This window comes from Haliotis rufescens, unplaced genomic scaffold (assembly GCF_023055435.1).
Source record: "Haliotis rufescens isolate VD_foot unplaced genomic scaffold, xgHalRufe1.0.p SCAF_2, whole genome shotgun sequence".
NCBI classification, from domain to species: domain Eukaryota; kingdom Metazoa; phylum Mollusca; class Gastropoda; order Lepetellida; family Haliotidae; genus Haliotis; species Haliotis rufescens.
The window spans coordinates 74,200,323-74,220,106 of NW_025963890.1; the positions used below are offsets into that span (position 1 = coordinate 74,200,323).

The 19,784-nt window shown below is 39.2% G+C and overlaps 1 protein-coding gene across 3 annotated transcripts in view; it reads left to right on the forward strand.

Annotated features, from left to right (window-relative positions):
- Positions 1 to 19,784, forward strand: part of LOC124133165 (CAD protein-like) — a 120,950-nt gene that overhangs the window by 44,842 nt on the left and 56,324 nt on the right. For all 3 annotated transcript variants that reach the window (XM_048400551.1, XM_048400552.1, XM_048400553.1), the window contains exons 29-36: positions 1,125 to 1,206; positions 2,255 to 2,421; positions 3,129 to 3,293; positions 4,442 to 4,573; positions 6,495 to 6,696; positions 16,698 to 16,813; positions 17,487 to 17,702; positions 18,458 to 18,668. In XM_048400551.1, coding sequence (XP_048256508.1) covers positions 1,125 to 1,206; positions 2,255 to 2,421; positions 3,129 to 3,293; positions 4,442 to 4,573; positions 6,495 to 6,696; positions 16,698 to 16,813; positions 17,487 to 17,702; positions 18,458 to 18,668 — 1,291 coding nt within the window. The remainder of the gene's footprint in view (positions 1 to 1,124; positions 1,207 to 2,254; positions 2,422 to 3,128; positions 3,294 to 4,441; positions 4,574 to 6,494; positions 6,697 to 16,697; positions 16,814 to 17,486; positions 17,703 to 18,457; positions 18,669 to 19,784) is intronic.

Below are 19,784 nucleotides of genomic sequence, written 5' to 3' on the forward strand. Positions count from 1 at the left end.
ACGGCGACCGTGCGGCAAGACTGATGCAACCGCTACCATACGGCGACCATACGGCAAGACTGATGCTACGGCGACCGTACGGCAAGACTGATGCTACCGCTACCATACGGCGACCGTACGGCAAGACTGATGCTACCGCTACCATACGGCGACCGTACGGCAAGACTGATGCTACCGCTACCATACGGCGACCGTGCGGCAAGACGGACGCTTCCGCTACCATACGGCGACCGTGCGGCAAGACTGATGCTACCGCTACCATACGGCGACCATGCGGCAAGACTGATGCTACCGCTACTATACGGTGACTGTGCTGCAAGACTGACTCTACCGCTACCATACAGCGACCGTGCGGCAAGACTGATGCAACTGCTACACACCTGGAGTATATAAGGAGGGGTTTGCCACACACATCAGGACATTTCACAAGACATTTCACAAGAAATTTCACAACAGACATTTCATTACAAAGTTTCCCAAAGTTTCCCAAGTTTTGCACCATGCCTCCGCATCTTTTGGGAATATCCGCAAAAGTCAAATGTATTTCATAAGACCCTAGGCAGCCGCACGACAAGCGCAGGGCCACCGTACGCCCGACATATGGTCGTCATGGAACCGCTCTACGGCATGTCTTATTGCTACGGCATAATAAAGTTATATCTCTGTGCTATAACCCCACGGCGACCTCTACAGCCTGTAAAAGATAGGGATACACCCTAGGGCTACCCTAAGGCCACCGCAGATCCTCTGCAGTCGCCACAGGTATCTCTCAATTTTGGGGGGCTGTGGCAAATGTGACTGTGGCATAACTGACTACAAACGTACAGTTTCCACCCTTGCTGAACTAGGCTGGAATTCTTGGGTTACATTTTGGGAAGATGAACTTTTACAGTCAGTTAATTCCCTTGCCATGGGAATATAGGATGACACAACCATATGAAATAAATGTACATGGCCGTGACTCTCCCCAAATGTGTGTATTATTTTATTGGACCCTCCCTAATTCTTTCTGACCCACCCACCCCTTCGGAAAAATGACTGGTCTCGTATTACTATTGAATCAGTGGTATTTACTTTGTTTAGTACAGACTGTTGATGGGTACATGTGTTTCATGTTACTTCAGGCTCTACGGAGGCAGAAGGGGGCACCATCGATGAAGACACATATTGACTGCATCTCATCACAAAGGATTGTTAGACTCCCTGGTCAGTTAGATTAGTTAATACACAACCTGAATTACTTTTCAGAAATCTCATTTTGATGACTATATATATTTTCATACAGTATCAATGTGTGGTCAGTCTGATTAATTGATTCCATACCTTAAAATAAAGGACTTGACCAGTCTCGGGTTTTTTACCATCTGATAATGAATAAAACAGTTCGGAAATGATACGTATAAATATTCTGATTGAAGAAATTCAGGTATTGCATCATATCGTGGAATGTCAGAGAAAAGTCTCGCTTTAATCACAATATTTGTTGTGGATGTCTGCTAGTTTGGAAATATTTGTAGATTATCATTATTTCAAATAATTAGAGAATAACCAACCACTCATGAAGAATTATCTGTCCCGAGTAAATAAATGGTGCAAATCCCAAGCGTTTGGCAAGGGACTTCATTCACCAAGACAGATAATTCAAGTTTCAAGTGGTCTATTCTGTATTCCGATATTACTAATTGAAATTTTTAGAGAGAAAAGGAAGAAAAACGGAATGTAATGTTAATACTTCAGAGAAATTTTACTGAAGGCACACCATTGTTCAGATGATGTATTGTAGTCAATTTGTGACGTCAGGACCAATGGATGACATCATATTTTGCTCAACAATGAAGCTCTTAGAAGTCATGTGGTTCCAGCTGACCAATCAGCATTGAGAATTGCTAAAATACGCATGTGCAAGGATCAGAAAGTTATTACACACGATCATTTTACCTTTATGTATGATATACCACTTAAGTCCTGAATGGGGCGGTCGGGTAGCCTAGTGGTTAAAGCAGTCGTTTGTCACGCCGAAGACCTAGGTTCGAATCCCAACATGGGTACAATGTGTGAAGCCCATTTCTTGTGTTCCCCGCCATGATATTGCTGGAATATTGCTAAAAGTGGCGTAAAACCAAACTCACTCACTAAGTCCTGAATTCGAATGGTAAGAACAGCCACAGACAGGTGCATGCTTGTCACACTAGAGCAATAATCTTGAACGCAACGTTGCACCCCATTTGATCCCCCGCACCATACTTTCACTCAGGTCTCATCGATGTCCACGTGCATGTCCGAGAGCCAGGCGCCACACACAAGGAAGACTGGTCGTCCTGTACAGCTGCAGCCCTGGCAGGGGGGATAACTCTTATTCTTGCCATGCCAAACACAAACCCAGCTACCGTGGACCAGGGGGCCTTTGCCCTGACACAGAAGGTATGTGGCATAAGGTGTATCTATATCATCATCATTGTTGTCGTAGTCGTCGTCGTCATGGTAATAATCATCATCTTAATAATACTACTAATAATAATAATGATAATGTCTATTTATGATGTGCAGTTCCATTCACCAAGTGAATGCTCATAGCGCAACATTCATTATTATCCTGGTGTTTTAGATTCGTGTGCACTAAAATGTGATTCTCAGCTCCCTGGGGAGTATACAACCCAGAGTACTGTAAGGAATCTTTTGGAATGTGTTGGTTCAACCTGTGCTTGATGTATGAGGCAATAAATGGATCAGGTAGTCAGACTCATGGCATGTCAAGGTACACTGATGTCACGGATTGTTGTACTAAAATCAATCATTAATTTGTCTCCGGAACTCAAAAACCATGAGAGAAATCTTCACCAAACTTGGCACAATGATAGGTCTAGTGGTGAACTGGTGCCTGGAAAAGTTTATTTTTTGAGTTTCCACAGCAATGACTTTGACTTAGACTGACAATGGTGGTAGTGCCCGTTTCTGGAGGGCTAATGCCTTGCACACAACCGGACATGTCATTTTGGTGGGGGCTATGAGTATTTCATGCTTGTTACCTTGGTTTAAATGTATGGAAGTACCGATCCGTGTTCAACAGCTGTGTCAGATATTTGTCGTGTACATGTGTTAATTCCAATGCTTTGGTTTGTACGTTTTAGTTGGCACAAGAGAAAGCTCGGTGCGACTACGGCCTGTTTGTTGGTGCCAGTGCGGACAATGCTCAAACCTTGCCGTTGTTTGGTGCAAAGGCCTGTGCCCTCAAGATGTACCTGAACCCAACCTTCACCACACTCCATCTACAGGACATGACGGACTGGATGAAGGTGAGGAGTTACCTCCCCTTGATTCTACAATACCAAGCTCCTTTCCAGCGCGTGACACCTTCGTTACACTCTCGGTAACATTGCTGCCACCAGTGCTGGAACTCAACCAACTTCTCCCTTACATTCTTACTATATCAATGACATGATAGATTAAATGAAATAGAAATTCAAATTGACAAACAAAGAAAGGAATTCCGCAGGGGTAAGTGTATTCGTGATCACGACAGTTTTCACTTGTTTATAAACATAATGGTCATTTGGTTGGGAGTTCAACTCCAAGCATGGTTGTGGCCACCTATCACAGTGGGGAGTTTTGACTGGTGGCAGTGATTGTATAGAGAGCTCTGCAAATGGGCTATCGCTGTGAGGAGTTTGCTACAATACAGGAGTTATCCCCCTTGACTTTACCATATTTCAATAGCAGGCTGCTATCTTTTGCCTTGTACATCGATGAGGGCAGATTCAAGTTCATGATAGATAAGTGCTGAATGCTTTTACCATAAAGAGGGTGGTCGGGTAGCCTAGTGGTTAAAGCGTTCTCTCGTCACGCCGAAGACCTGGCTTCGATTCCCAACATGGGTACAATGTGTGAAGCCCATTTCTGGTGTCCCCCGCCATGATATTGCTGGAATATTGCTAAAAGCGGCGTAAAACCATTTTACCATAAAGAAATACCTGTTCAACCTTATAATCGCTCACATAACAAATATTTTGAGATTTGATGGTCACAAACTCCAGAAACGCTTCCTTTCTTCAAATTCCAAGGATCTAGGTCCCTGACACGGAACATACGTAATAATAATGGGTGCATATTTTTTTATGAATTGAACATGACATTGATCCCGATCCTGAAAGGTTGTTCTGTTTTAGGTACCTGTATAAGCAGGTTTTAAGTACTTTGATATACGTGGTATATGTTGCAGTACTTGATATTGGGGAACTTCATTGATTGATGTATTGCTCCTGTGAGGACCCCACGGGTCAAATATAGCTAGTCTGTGGATCATTTCAGACTTGTGTTTTTGATAAAATAACAAGGTTTTTGGAGAGAAAACAACTTGTCCCCCTACATTTCCACCAGTCTCGGGCCAACAGACAAGTGGACGTGTCTATCCCTGATTGCTATATCTCTAGTTTGCATATTACAGCACTTCGAGCACTGGCCCAAGAACTTCCCCCTGTGTGTCCATGCTGAGGGCACCATGACGGCCTCCGTGCTGCTCCTTGCTGAACTGTACCAGAGATCTGTCCATGTGTGCCACGTAGCTCGCAAGTCAGAGGTAGGCATCACCATTGCAGGTATCACAATGATCGTATATAGTTGCCAATATCATGATTAAGTCGTATGTAGAAGCTGATATCATGATTTAGTCATATGTAGATGCTGATATTATGATTTTGTAGTATATTGATGTCGATATCGTCATCTTGTATATAGCTACCAATATCATGATCTAATAGTGTTTAGTTACAGATATCTTAATTTGGTATTATATAGATAGTGATGTCATGATTTAGTAGTGTAAAGATGCCTGTTTCATGATTTAGTAGTATATATAGCTACCAAATAAGAAGCACATAGTTGCCGATATCATACAGTTGGCTGGTGCAGAGTTGTGTCCCTTGGGCATTTGGCTGTGCAGAGTTGTATCCCTTGGACATTTGGCTGTGTAGAGTTGTATCCCTTGGATATTTGATTGTACAGAGTTGTGTCCCTTGGACATTTGTCTGTGCAGTTGTATCCCTTGGACATTTGGCTGTGCAGAGTTGTGTCCCTTGGACATTTAGCTCCGCAAAGTTGTGTCCCCTGGACATTTGACTGTGCAGAGTTGTGTCCCTTGGACATTTGACTGTGCAGAGTTGTATCCCTTGGACATTTGGCTGTGCAGAGTTGTGTTTCTTGGACATTTAGCTGTGCAGAGTTGTGTCCCTTGGACATTTGGCTGTGCAGAGTTGTGTTCCTTGGACATTTGGCTATGCAGAGTTGTGTCCCTTGGATATTTGACTGTACAGAGTTGTGTCCCTTGGACATTTGACTGTGCAGAGTTGTGTTTCTTGGACATTTGGCTGTGCAGAGTTGTGTCCCTTGGACATTTGGCTGTGCAGTTGTATCCCTTGGACATTTTGCTGTGCAGAGTTGTGTCCCTTGGACATTTGGCTGTGCAGAGTTGTGTCCCTTGGACATTTGGCTGTGCAGAGTTGTGTCCCTTGGATATTTGACTGTACAGAGTTGTGTCCCTTGGACATTTGACTGTACAGAGTTGTGTCCCTTGGACATTTGTCTGTGCAGTTGTGTCCCTTGGACATTTAGCTGCGCAAAGTTGTGTCCCCTGGACATTTGACTGTGCAGAGTTGTGTCCCTTGGACATTTGACTGTGCAGAGTTGTATCCCTTGGACATTTGGCTGTGCAGAGTTGTGTTTCTTGGACATTTAGCTGTGCAGAGTTGTGTTCCTTGGACATTTGGCTATGCAGAGTTGTGTCAATGGATATTTGACTGTACAGAGTTGTGACCCTTGGACATTTGACTGTGCAGAGTTGTATTTCTTGGACATTTGACTGCACAGAGTTGTGTCCCTTGGACATTAGGCTGTGCAGAGTTGTGTCCCTTGGACATTTGGCTGTGCAGAGTTGTGTCCCTTGAATATTTTGACTGTACAGAGTTGTGTCCCTTGGACATTTGACTGTACAGATTTGTGTCCCTTGGACATTTGACTGTGCAGACTTGTATCCCTTGGACATTTGGCTGTGCAGAGTTGTGTCCCTTGAATATTTTGACTGTACAGAGTTGTGTCCCTTGGACATTTGACTGTACAGAGTTGTGTCCCTTGGACATTTGACTGTGCAGACTTGTATCCCTTGGACATTTGGCTGTGCAGAGTTGTATCCCTTGGACATTTGGCTCTGCAGAGTTGTGTGTCTTGGACATTTGGCTGTGCAGAGTTGTGTCCCTTGGACATTTGGCTGTGCAGAGTTGTGTCCCATGGATATTTGACTGTACAGAGATGTATCCCTTGGCCATTTGACTGTGCAGAGGAAGACGTCAAACGAGTGGCTGGCCTTGTGGCTCGTAACACTGAAGTCACATGTGCAGCCCCTTGTTTGTGTCTCAGCATTTTTCATTATCAGATTCTGGGGGGAAATAAATAATGATAATTTATTCTGACGTAAAGCAAGGCTACACTTTATTGATTCATTTCAGATTCAGGTGATCAAGTTGGCAAAAGAGCGCGGACTTCCTGTCACGTGCGAGGTGGCCCCCCATCATCTGTTTCTTACTTCAGACGACCTTGAGAATATAGGGGAAACCCGGGGTCAAGTCAAACCGTGCCTTTGTACAAAGGAAGACCAACTTGCATTGTGGGAAAACATGGATATCATTGATTGCTTTGCGACAGATCATGGTAATTGTTAAGTTGTGTAAATAAATGTAGCGACCGCCTCCGTGGTACAGTGGATGGGATGTCTGACTGATGAACGGAAAGTTGGTGATTTGACTATAAAGGTGGTATTTGTTAATCTGCCCGGCACTCTGCATTGAGGGAGGTAAAACAAGGACTGGCCGACTTGCAGTTCGTATACTGTGTCTGAGTGTGATATCCATTTTTAAACTGTAGCATGATATCTCAGGGGGCTAGCTCTATAAAACTTTCACAAGTCCGAAGTCGTATTAGCAGCCATACACAGACAAGTCCATGCACATATATGCTGTTTGAGTGCAGCAAACTGTAACCCCACTTCACCTCACCTCGTCTCATGATAATGTGAAAAATGGCAGTCGTTCTTTACCACAACTCTTCATGCTGCAAGGAAGGCAGTGATTACTTATATCAAACTTACATACTAAGTATTATATATTGTTGGCGTGGATGGTTCATCAAGCTGACAACACGCCGAAGACCCGGGTTAGATTCCCCACATGGGTACAATGTGTGAAGCCCATTTCTAGTGTCCCCAGAGCTGAGTAAACGGGAGTGTGTCCTAATATTTATTTGTTGAACACGTTTTTAAACAGGATTGGACTTTACACTGACTGTGAATACTTTTCTTGATAAGTAGACTTTTTTTACAAACCCAAATTTGAAAGAAAATGTTCCATTTGTCTTGGCAAAATGTATACCGCATTAATTATATATCAAATTTGATCAATATTTGTCATTAAACTTGGCCTTATTTGTTTTTCTCCATGTTCGTTAACCACATGTATTCAGGATCACACAGGCGTCATCCATAGTATCGTGATATGATAGCTTTACAGACACTGCAAAAAAAATCCATATATACAAGCTTGTATATCCTTTGGAAAGATGATATTTCCAAAGGATATACAAGATTGGAAAGATGATATATACAAAATATACAAGTTTGTATATATGACATATACAAAATATACAAATTTGTATATATGGTGTATCCAAATTTGTTTTGTTTGTATATATTGGTAAAGGGAGATAATTATTATGTATTTGTGTATAATTATGATATATGTGCAAATTGAAGTGTTTTAAGTTGAGCACTGTGTTTCTTTGTATATGTTGGTAAAGGAGGATAATTGCTATGTATTGCTCTATAAATGTTTTGTATGTGCAAAATAGTATCAGCAAGTTACAAAAAACTGATTTAGTGGCGGGTAACATTACTGGATGGTTTAATTAGTACTCCACACTGTTAGCGGGAGTACATACTGTCCTTGCAATGATATTGACGGGTGGGCGGTTGAGGCGTCTGGTACTTTTCCTGGCGCGGTGCTTGGTATGTGAGTAGACTTTATGGTCAAATGCACAGAGGGGATTAGCTGTCGGGGGCGATTGCTTTGGCGGTAACTTCTGTATTGAAAGTGTTTGAGCTTGGATTTGTTTTACGGGGAGGCCGCGATGTGTTTTGTAACATGCTCTCGTGCACATATGCCAACAGAGTGGATTGCACAGAGGATGAAAACTATTTTATCACTACTTAAAAGTGTTGAATTTGGTTTGTTCTGAGCTGTCGGTTTCATTGTAGATATACATTGTTATAATGTGAAATCTCGGCGGAAACGCGGAAAATCGCGTTTTGTAAAACGGTGGTCCTTGGGGAAAATTGTATTATGAGCAACCGGATGCGTAAATAACGTGTGTAATATATTCCCGTATTATATTTTATAATACTTGTTCTTTAAATATTGTGATCAATGCGAGAACGAAGATTACCTTGAAAAAACACAACAGCATGCATATGTTCTAGCAAAAGGAAACTTGATATATATTCATTTGGCTTAATTTCTACTTTGGAAAACTTAGTTGGCGCTCTAAAAGCTTGATGCTGTATAATTTGGCACGCGCATGGTTGGGTGCAAACCATATGTACATCAATAATAATAGTAAAAATAATAATAATAATAATAATAATACATCATGATGGCAGTTTCAATGTAAAGATTAAGTATTTTTAAAGATATGGAAAATAAATCTTGATAACTGCTTTAATCTTTGATCTTTGGGAAAATAATAATGGAATTGGTTGAGTGACTAACGTATTCTACTTTAAAAGTGACAGGAACGTGATTTACATAATTAAAATATAGAATAATATACAAATTATAAGAGAGGGTTTGTGATTTATTTTGGGATGAAGTCAGTATTTAACTTGCGCTTTCTGACATTATGCGTATTTCGCACACGGTTAAGAAAAAAAATGCAATTCATTTATTTATAAAAAGTACGAATGCATCAATCCTACATCACAGGACCATGTACATAATTTGTTGAATGTTATTTCGTGAATACACAAATTGCATAACACATTCCCTGAGGACAAACCCAAATTGCCCGTCCCTTTGTGACAGGTGTTAATTAGAGAATGTATTGCCACCATATTATGTCCCGGCACTTTTATGACATGTAATGAACCTAGTCAATCCCTGGGTCTGTAACAACAACATGGGTCTAATAAAATCAAAGTAACATAAATGTTACGTCATTCGAATTAAAAAAGAGACTGAAAAAATGTAACATGAATATAATTGCCCTTTTGAGGGTAATATAATTTTGGGAAAATATACGTTTTCTTGTATTTATGGACGACTTCACACAAGCTGAAAAATTAAACATATGTTTATATAGCTATATTTACATACATGGCATTAACATGTAATAATAATATTGATCATGTTTGTTAATTTGTACATTTCGTTGTTATTGGTATCCTGAGTATGTTGTAATAATGCATGTGTTCTGATCTTATTTGACGTAGATTACATGAACTAGTAGAGTGACTTTCTTTCATCAGCGTGGAAGGATTACCCACACATATACCCTTAATCCTTTGTCAAACAGAAAGAAGTCATATAGATATCATATCTAACTGGTACTAAAAGTTCACTATCAATCTCCTCTGATAACAAACTTACATTTAATATCCGCAAGCTACAATACCAAGCATGCTCATGGAGTAATTATGAGAAACCCGAATGATATCCTGTCTACGTGGTCACACCCGGTGATTGTTAAGACATTCAGACAATATGGCAATCTGTATTCATTTCTTATATCCCAAAAGTCCCCACCAAGCTTCCTTTTATTAACATTGGGATGAGGGGAGATATACATATTGTATTAAATAATACATCAATACATCAAAACAGAACAAAAAAGATAGGTCAACAGTGCGGTTGATGGAAAGGGGTTTTCTAAGAAAAGTTATTTAACTCTTTAATACTTAATACGTGTCTGAAAGTATGTATTAAGTCTTACTACTAGTTATTATATATGTGCAAATCCACCCGAATGTCGGATGTACATGGCCGATTTCAAAATAGCTAAATTAGGCACTGTTCAAATTGTTTCCAATAAACCACTGATTAGAAACTCACTTAACCTTTAGAATAGAATCGTTTCTAAATATATTGTAGTTGGGGCATGTGTAAAAATTAATGCAGTGTATCATTGTGACAGCCACAAGAGCATGCATGATGTGTTATCTGAGATGTGTTTTTTAAGCCGATGGAAGTTTAAAGTGACAAAATCTGGTATCATGGCTTAACTGAATATAACATTGTCTAAGTTTAATAATCCTCTTTTTCCGGTGACTATTCCAATTATTAATGGTATCAGGTAGGAATGACTTGCATTCAGTTCTACAACGTATAGCCTGTGAATTGGTTAGATTTCTTTATATGTAATCACTAACAGCAAAGATGTTTTCCATCTTGTAAAAAGGTGTAATGGCTACGTTGGTCTCACTCTACATTTTCACGTGGCTTGTACCTCTTATTGGCCAACAAATAGTCCGTAATCAGTGAGTGGGCGAGGTAAAAATTAACGTCTCATCGGCATTATTTCAGCGTCCGTAATGAATTAATGTGTAGACATTCTAGGATTAATTCTTTTTCTTTGGTACAATTATCCAAAACATTGGAGCAAAATATTGGCAATATATATATGCTTGTTCATGACTTATGTAAAAGGGGTTATTTATCTGAGTGATTGAGTATGGTTCACGGCGGTGGACACCAGAAAGGTATTTAAGACAATTAATCATAGGGCTTACCTCGTTAACTCGCCAATATCATAATCTGACTGAAATATTAATACCAAAGTCCTTTCATTTTAAGATTAGGTTTTGCACTTGGGCACACTTTGACGTGATATTGAACAGTTTTCTTTTTCCCTGGATTAAGTTTTACTTGCATTCATTCATTTGGTAATTTTCTCCAAATTGGCATTAATATTTTATGCAGTAGTATTTGGAACTGTCCATTTTGGGAATAGGGTTGACCCCACCGCAAGCACAGTAAACAGAAATTCCAAGGTGAATAATATGTACTATAGTTTGTTGGCTCGACATGCAAGACTCCATAATTTTAGCTATAAATTCATAGTAATATTAAATTAAGTTTTTTTATAAAGCATTCATTGATGTATTTGACATGAGACGTAGCGACACTCATGTATTTTATAATAATGTACAATTTCAATGCCTTAAATCTGTTGCATTAAACAAATTCTTTGATTTGATGTTGTCATATTGTGACTCAATTTGTGTCTAGTCTTCCAAATGTTCTATTGCGAATACATATAGTGTCAGCGCTCATGATCGCCATATCTATGAATGGATGAAAATATCATCATTAATAAACTTACCTGAGCTCAATATGTGTTCTGAAGACAAATCGCTGTAAAGCATCTTGCACGGCTTCGTTCGCGTTCACCCTCAAATGTACGAAAGGAAAATCTGCAACTGTGCGTGTTCAATGTTCGTTTGTATTTTTGTGACAGACGGTCGTTATTTTCATTAAGATTCCACAAATTCATAAATCACAACTGATGTAGCTGCCTTGGTTAACTGGAGTCAGGATATAACTAATTACAAACTCTGTTCTAATTATGCTAATCGAGGAAGTGCATTATACTGGATGACAAACTTAGTAATCCTTTCACACTAATCCTTGTTTACAATGAACGCATGTCAAATGACTAAATAAACATCCTTTTTTATTTTCTTAAGTAGAAGTATCACAATGGGCGGTGAACACAACTGTTTGTAGAATGATAGTTTCAGAAAGGAATACAAATACAAATATACAGAAAGGGGTTTAAAATGGTTTCTTTCTTTGCATCCACGCATTGTTGTTGTGGATGCGGTTATTTGCTGTCGGAATTGTTTTTGCAATTCAATTAGTTAATTACATGTCACATGACAACTGCATGTCACGGGGGCCTGGACATAAATCACGTGGTGCACTATTAGGCCTATTATAACCCCCAACCTTGATTTTGCATCAATTCAAAAACTCCTGAATCCTCATCGACTCCTGAACACTTAGATTTTGACGTTGTCATCTTGATCATCAGAACCATCAAAGGCGGCAAAATACAGTAAGCAACTTTTCTCCCACTTTTCAATTCAGATGTAGACAAGTACAACACGTTTAGTAATGATTTAAAAAATTGTACGAGTTTCTTAGTGTCAATAATTAGTAGAACAGACGTAAAACAGACATACGAATGGACACGTTATAGACAACAATCCTATATATTTTAGTAACAATGATTAGTTGGAGTGACCAGTATATATTTGCAAAAAATAGATTTATAAAAGTTCAGCTTATTAAGTACAATACACCCATCAAATAGAGCTGCATGTGTCAGGGACCCAATCTAGATAGCGCCAACATCTAGAACCGCTGCGCCGGAAGTAGGTAACGTTTCTAGCTCTTACGTCGAGTAAAATCAGAAATGATTCGCGTGATACATATATGATGTACATATATGTGAACAGCCTCTCGTTATTAATGCCCTTTAATTGTAGTCATCTTACTATTTGATCGTTTGTGCCACACAAAGCTATAAGTTCCGTAATAAAAATACGGAAAAATGAACAGATTAATCTCATGGACATATATTCAAAAATGGTAGCATAACGAATGAAGTAATGTTTTAATTTCCGTTCCCATAATACTGTTTAGATGAAACACCGTTAGCAACTTGAATGGGAATAAACAGTGGTAGCTGTCACTAGCCAAAGGATACTAGACTATATAAGAACAGTTTTAGCATCTCACACCGTCCCGACAGGCGCCAACCTCTCAAATATTGCACAACATATATTGATGGCGTAGTATGATATTAATATTACATTGTTTCTTGAATACTGTGCGAAGAATATTTTGTACGATGGCAAGATTCAAAACAAGTATCATTATCTTCTTTGCGAGGAATTTGGAGGTTGGAGTATTGAGAGAGGATAAGATCTGTGGATGAACAACATCACTTGCTTGATAATGGTGTTACAGCATACACCTAAGCGTCGCTCCTAACTGTAATAAAGACGTTGTTCATCAATATATCTTATCTCTACTCAGTTTTCATTATCGCTAAAATTAGACAAAACTGTAAAAATGGTTTAACATGTGTGGTAGCACAGCTAGTCCCTGTAAAATTTTCATTTAAAAAAAATAAATAAAAAATCACAGCGCACAGGGAAATTGGGCGAGGCTCAATTCGAACGGTATTCCCATGTTATGTTATGTTTTTCTGAAAATGTACATGAAGCGGATTGGTCAAGAAGTTTATATGAAGACCACTCCGGAATACAATGATTCAAAAATGCATACATGATATTGTAAATATATCTAGATTTTTAGACAGAATAATGCATAGATAATATTCCAACAGTCAGATTAACCAGATTAAACAGATTCCTCTCCGCTGGGCAAACACTGGTCTATGTAGAATCATATCGTTATCTGGGACTACGGGTTGACGAGCATCTAGATATGTGAAACTGTGAAAGAGTTGTACAATTCTGCCAGCCATGCTTTGTCTTATTCTGTTGGGTGTATGTCTTATGATGTTTTTTATGAAACTGTATGAAAGTCTTGTTGAGCCGGTAATGATCTATGGCTCTGGTATATGAGGATAAAACATTAATCTAATCCACAATGGAGCCCGTAATTATTTCTTGGTGTTAGTAACGGTACCTCCAGTATAGGCACTAATGGAGACATGGGTCTCTCCTCCCCGTTTGTTACATTACATGCTAATGTTTTTAGACTACCCCAAGATTTAATAACAGTACTTGTAACGCTTTGATGAAGAAAAAGTTTACTATGTAAAAGTCCATGGAGTACTAAAGTTGTTAAAATTGCCTGTTATCTTAATATTTATGATGTTATGAATATTATGACTGCTCCAATGTCCCGAAAGAAGAAAATTGCCCATATTAAAAACGTTCTCGTAAACAAAGATGAACTGAGCTGGAGAACAAAGCTTTGGAACGATAAACATAACGTTAAGGGCAATACATTAAGAACTTTCATGATCGTAACGTTGTTGCTCCTTATGTTTTAAATACAGGGACCACCGTCGCATTTTAGCTAGTTTTAGATCTGGATCGAAACAGGACGATTTACAACCCCCCAAACCTTTTAGAAAATAGAATCTGCCCGCACTGTTTTAAAATTGTTCATAAAAGTTTGTCGAAAATGAATTTCACTTTATTAAATGTTATGTCCTTTATGATCTGAGAAGTATTTTACTTAGATAATGGTCATCTCTTTTGAAACACGTGACGCATTCATAAAATAACTTCCTCTGTAAGGTTCACACCCAATTGTCAGACATCCCATTTGGCAGGTGACCGAATCATCAGACAGACCAGTCAAGTGTGACCAGTGTATTCGCCTGGTCTAAACTACTAATTACTGTGCTGCTCTCGACTGTGGTCAGAGTAAGCTATTCACCACTCGTTAAGTGATACAGATTAACCAGATTCCTCTCCGCTGGGCAAACACTGGTCTATGTAGAATCATATCGTTATCTGGGACTACGGGTTGACGAGCATCTAGATATGTGAAACTGTGAAAGAGTTGTACAATTCTGCCAGCCATGCTTTGTCTTATTCTGTTGGGTGTATGTCTTATGATGTTTTTTATGAAACTGTATGAAAGTCTTGTTGAGCCGGTAATGATCTATGGCTCTGGTATATGAGGATAAAACATTAATCTAATCCACAATAGAGCCGGTAAATTATTTCTTGGTGTTAGTAACGGTACCTCCATGTATAGGCACTAATGGAGACATGGGTCTCTCCTCCCCGTTTGTTACATTACATGCTAATGTTTTTAGACTACCCCAAGATTTAATAACAGTACTTGTAACGCTTTGATGAAGAAAAAGTTTACTATGGAAAAGTCCATGGAGTACTAAAGTTGTTAAAATTGCCTGTAATCTTAATATTTATGATGTTATGAATATTATGACTGCTCCAATGTCCCGAAAGAAGAAAATTGCCCATATTAAAAACGTTCTCGTAAACAAAGATGAACTGAGCTGGAGAACAAAGCTTTGGAACGATAAACATAACGTTAAGGGCAATACATTAAGAACTTTCATGATCGTAACGTTGTTGCTCCTTATGTTTTAAATACAGGGACCACCGTCGCATTTTAGCTAGTTTTAGATCTGGATCGAAACAGGACGATTTACAACCCCCCAAACCTTTTAGAAAATAGAATCTGCCCGCACTGTTTTAAAATTGTTCATAAAAGTTTGTCGAAAATGAATTTCACTTTATTAAATGTTATGTCCTTTATGATCTGAGAAGTATTTTACTTAGATAATGGTCATCTCTTTTGAAACACGTGACGCATTCATAAAATAACTTCCTCTGTAAGGTTCACACCCAATTGTCAGACATCCCATTTGGCAGGTGACCGAATCATCAGACAGACCAGTCAAGTGTGACCAGTGTATTCGCCTGGTCTACACTACTAATTACTGTGCTGCTCTCGACTGTGGTCAGAGTAAGCTATTCACCACTCGTTAAGTGATACAGATTAACCAGATTCCTCTCCGCTGGGCAAACACTGGTCTATGTAGAATCATATCGTTATCTGGGACTACGGGTTGACGAGCATCTAGATATGTGAAACTGTGAAAGAGTTGTACAATTCTGCCAGCCATGCTTTGTCTTATTCTGTTGGGTGTATGTCTTATGATGTTTTTTATGAAACTGTATGAAAGTCTTGTTGAGCCGGTAATGATCTATGGCTCTGGTATATGAGGATAAAACGTTAATCTAATCCACAATAGAGCCGGTAAATTATTTCTTGGTGTTAGTAACGGTACCTCCATGTATAGCCACTAATGGAGACATGGGTCTCTCCTCCCCGTTTGTTACATTACATGCTAATGTTTTTAGACTACCCCAAGATTTAATAACAGTACTTGTAACGCTTTGATGAAGAAAAAGTTTACTATGTAAAAGTTCATGGAGTACTAAAGTTGTTAAAATTGCCTGTAATCTTAATATTTATGCTCCAATGTCCCGAAAGAAGAAAATTGCCCATATTAAAAACGTTCTCGTAAACAAAGATGAACTGAGCTGGAGAACAGAGCTTTGGAACGATAAACATCAATGTTTAAAACTACTTTCAACTACTTGTTGCTGGCGTACGCATTTTATATTGATCAAACTGTTATTAAGATCTGTAAAACATAACGAAATACAAATTATTTCATAACATCATATAGTTGTCATAATGAAAATAGTATTAAAGCATTATTGTCACATGCAATAATTATACTGTTCGGTATCATTAGTAAACTTTGCAACCACATTATGTGAAACATTCTATAAGAGGTGAGGAAATTGAATGAAGCAGTGGTAAAATCTAACCATATATACAAAATTGTATATTTTGGAAATACCAACTATACAAAATTGTATATTTTGGAAATATCAAATATACAAAATTGTATATTTTGTATATATGGGTATTTTTTCTTGTGAGAGTAATGTCGTGTGTTTTTAGATTTGCATGTTATTAAGTATTTCATGGACAGGAAGAAAAATTATATCCTAAATATTGCTGACTGGCATAAAACACCATTCACTAACTCACTCACTTTGCCCTTTGTTGCAGCCCCCCACTCTGTGGAGGAGAAGGATGGGGCCACACCCCCTCCGGGCTTCCCTGGCCTGGAGACAATGCTGCCTCTGCTACTCACCGCTGTCAATGAAGGACGACTTACTCTCGAGGTACGGCGACATCGTGACACACATCTGCAGATATCTGTCACTGTTCTTTCATACAGAAGAAGAGTGTCTTTGGCCCTGCATTTCGTTGTGTAGAGTTGTATCCCTTAGGCGAGCCAGAATCCTATGATTGTGGTTTCGAAACCTGAGACGTCTTGATTATGTTTCTAGGTTTGTCAGCATCATACCCATGTTAAGATCTGCATCACGTGCCTCCCCACACCAGTACCTTGGTGTAACTGAAATACTCACTCTTCCATATTGTGGATTGGGTGGTCAGACTCAGTAGCTTGGTTCATAGCATGTCATCATACCCCAATGACGGGTATCCAATCACTGGTTTCTCTGGTTCAGGCTAGATAATTTAGGAGACACTGTCCCACAACCAAATTTATTTTAGTTATTTTTTTTATTAAAGTGACGATCTGAATGGGTTTTTTTGTTGTTTTTTTTAATTATATATATTTTTTATTTAAATTGCTCCTACAATGGAAATATTGCTGAGTGTGGAGTTAAACAACACACACATACAGTGCACATGTCGGAGAACAAGCTATTAACTATTTGTACCTGTAGTGCAGTAGTATCGCAATAGTGTTTAAATGTCACATTATTTATGCAATTCTAAGAAAGCCATCAATGAGTGTTCTACATAAATGTCTCCCATCATATACAGGACATCATCAGCCGTCTCAGTACAAACCCGCGTCGCATCTTCAATCTGCCGGAGCAGCCGGACACATACATCGAGGTTGACCTTGATCACAAGTGGACAGTCCCCAAGGCCATGAAGTTCACCAAGTCTAAGTGGACACCATTTCAGGGGATGAATGTCGTCGGAGCCGTGCGGAGAGTTGTGTTGAGAGGGGAGGTGGCTTACATTGATGGGGAAGTAAGTTGCAGAATGACAAGCAGCCGTCTTTTATGGTAGCATTTGAGTCTCAGGGAGATGAGTTAGCCTTGTGGTGAAAGGGTTCACAAGAAGCTCAGGAAGTGTTTGATTCCATACATTGAAAGTGCTTCAGGGAGCTTGGGTAATTGACACACTTCACCCTTCATTGAGCAGGGTTTTCCTTAATCGTAGTGCTACGATTGTCGTAGGTCTTAAGTCCAAGTTATGGCTTTGCGACAGTCGTAAGTCTTTGTCATAGTAAGGGCGTTACAACGATAGTAAGTCTATGTCATAGTAAGGATATTATGACAGTTGTAAGTCTATGTCATTGTAAGGGCATTACAACGATAGTAAGTCTATGTCATAGTAAGGATATTATGACAGTCGTAAGTCTATGTCATAGTAAGGGCGTTACAACGATAGTAAGTCTATGTCATAGTAAGGATATTATGACAGTCGTAAGTCTATGTCATAGTAAGGGCGTTACAACGATAGTAAGTCTATGTCATAGTAAGGATATTATGACAGTTGTAAGCCTATGTCATTGTAAGGGCATTATGATGGTCATAAATCTAAGTCACAGTAAGGGTGTTATGATGGTTGTATATGATGGTCGTAAGTCTAAGGTCTGCAAGGTATGTGAACAATATGTATTCAAATCAAATGCATGATCATTGGTAGAGGCCATTCCTGGTGTCTTCAGATGTAATATTCATAAGTAAATACAAACTCCTCCACCCCATCTTAACCTGCAGGTTCTGGCTGCGCCCGGATATGGCATTGATGTGAAGACACTACCCCAACCTGTCACGCCCAAGATAGCGACGGAACAGTTGTCAGTCCACATCCCTGCCATGCCTTCGTCCCTGCCATCATCGGAGCCGGCGAGTCCCCGCCGGACCATCATGGACAAGTTTCCACTTCCCCCCCGCCCCTCCCGCACCTTGGAGGGTCAGCCTCAGCCAAGTATGTTTGTGTGTTGCCCATCATGATTGTTGCTTCAAGCTCATCCCTCATCTTGTGCTGCTCCTTGACATTGAGACGTGCAGAATTGATTTTGTTTCTGTTTTGTTTCATCCCAAGTGCTTTAACATTAGACATTGACTAATCCTCCAGAAAAGAGTGTGAGTGAGTTTGATTTTACGCTGCTTTTAGCAATATTCCAGCAATATCACAGCAGGGGACACCAGAAATGGGCTTTCCACATTGTACCCATGTAGGGAATCGAACCCGGGTCTTCGGCTTGACGAGCTAACGCTTTAACCACTAGGCTACACCCCTGCCCTCTTCAGAAATGATGTGATACTGATAATCGTGAAAGTTTGTATTTATGTATATAAGTTAAATAGTTAATATCAGCTGGTTTAGATGAGGGCAAGTTTATACACTTATATTGCAAGTTTTCTTAGAGAAAAAAAGAATCAAGTAGAGAGATTTCATTTACTTCCAGTAAACAATTGGGTGGTGTTTTGTTTTCAGTATACTGCTAAAAAAACATGAAATATTCTTTTACAAAACATGCCAGGTTTATGAATCATGTCCTAAAGTGGTACCTTTATTTTGAAATTTTTAGGAATATTTCCCCACTGTTTCCATGGAGACAAACTGGACTTGGTGTTTTTGTGAGAGCCGAATTTGAAAGCCTTGTAATATCTTGATCAAGACTTTGAAAATGTGTTTCAAGTAAAACAAAGATTCTTTGATCAGGTTGTGTGATATCTTTTTGTCATATTGACAGTTGTCAGGAAGTGTTTTTATCATGGGATAAACATCTGAAAATGCTGAAAAATGACTCCCCTTGTTTTAAATATATAGGGTACTAGCCCTGTGGTTATAATGTTGGCTACACATCGCTAATGACAGCATAAAACTGACCTGATCTGATTGTTTAGACCGGTACGAATGTGGTCATGGTCAGAAGGAGATAAGCCATATTGCTTTTAAGATTGAAACTGAAATGGCTCAACATATCTGTACTGTGATATGGGATATTTATCATCTTCATTGAGGAAAATCAATACAATTCTGTTTCCGAAAACACTATATGATATGAAATGCACTTTGATCGTTATCTCACAGTAC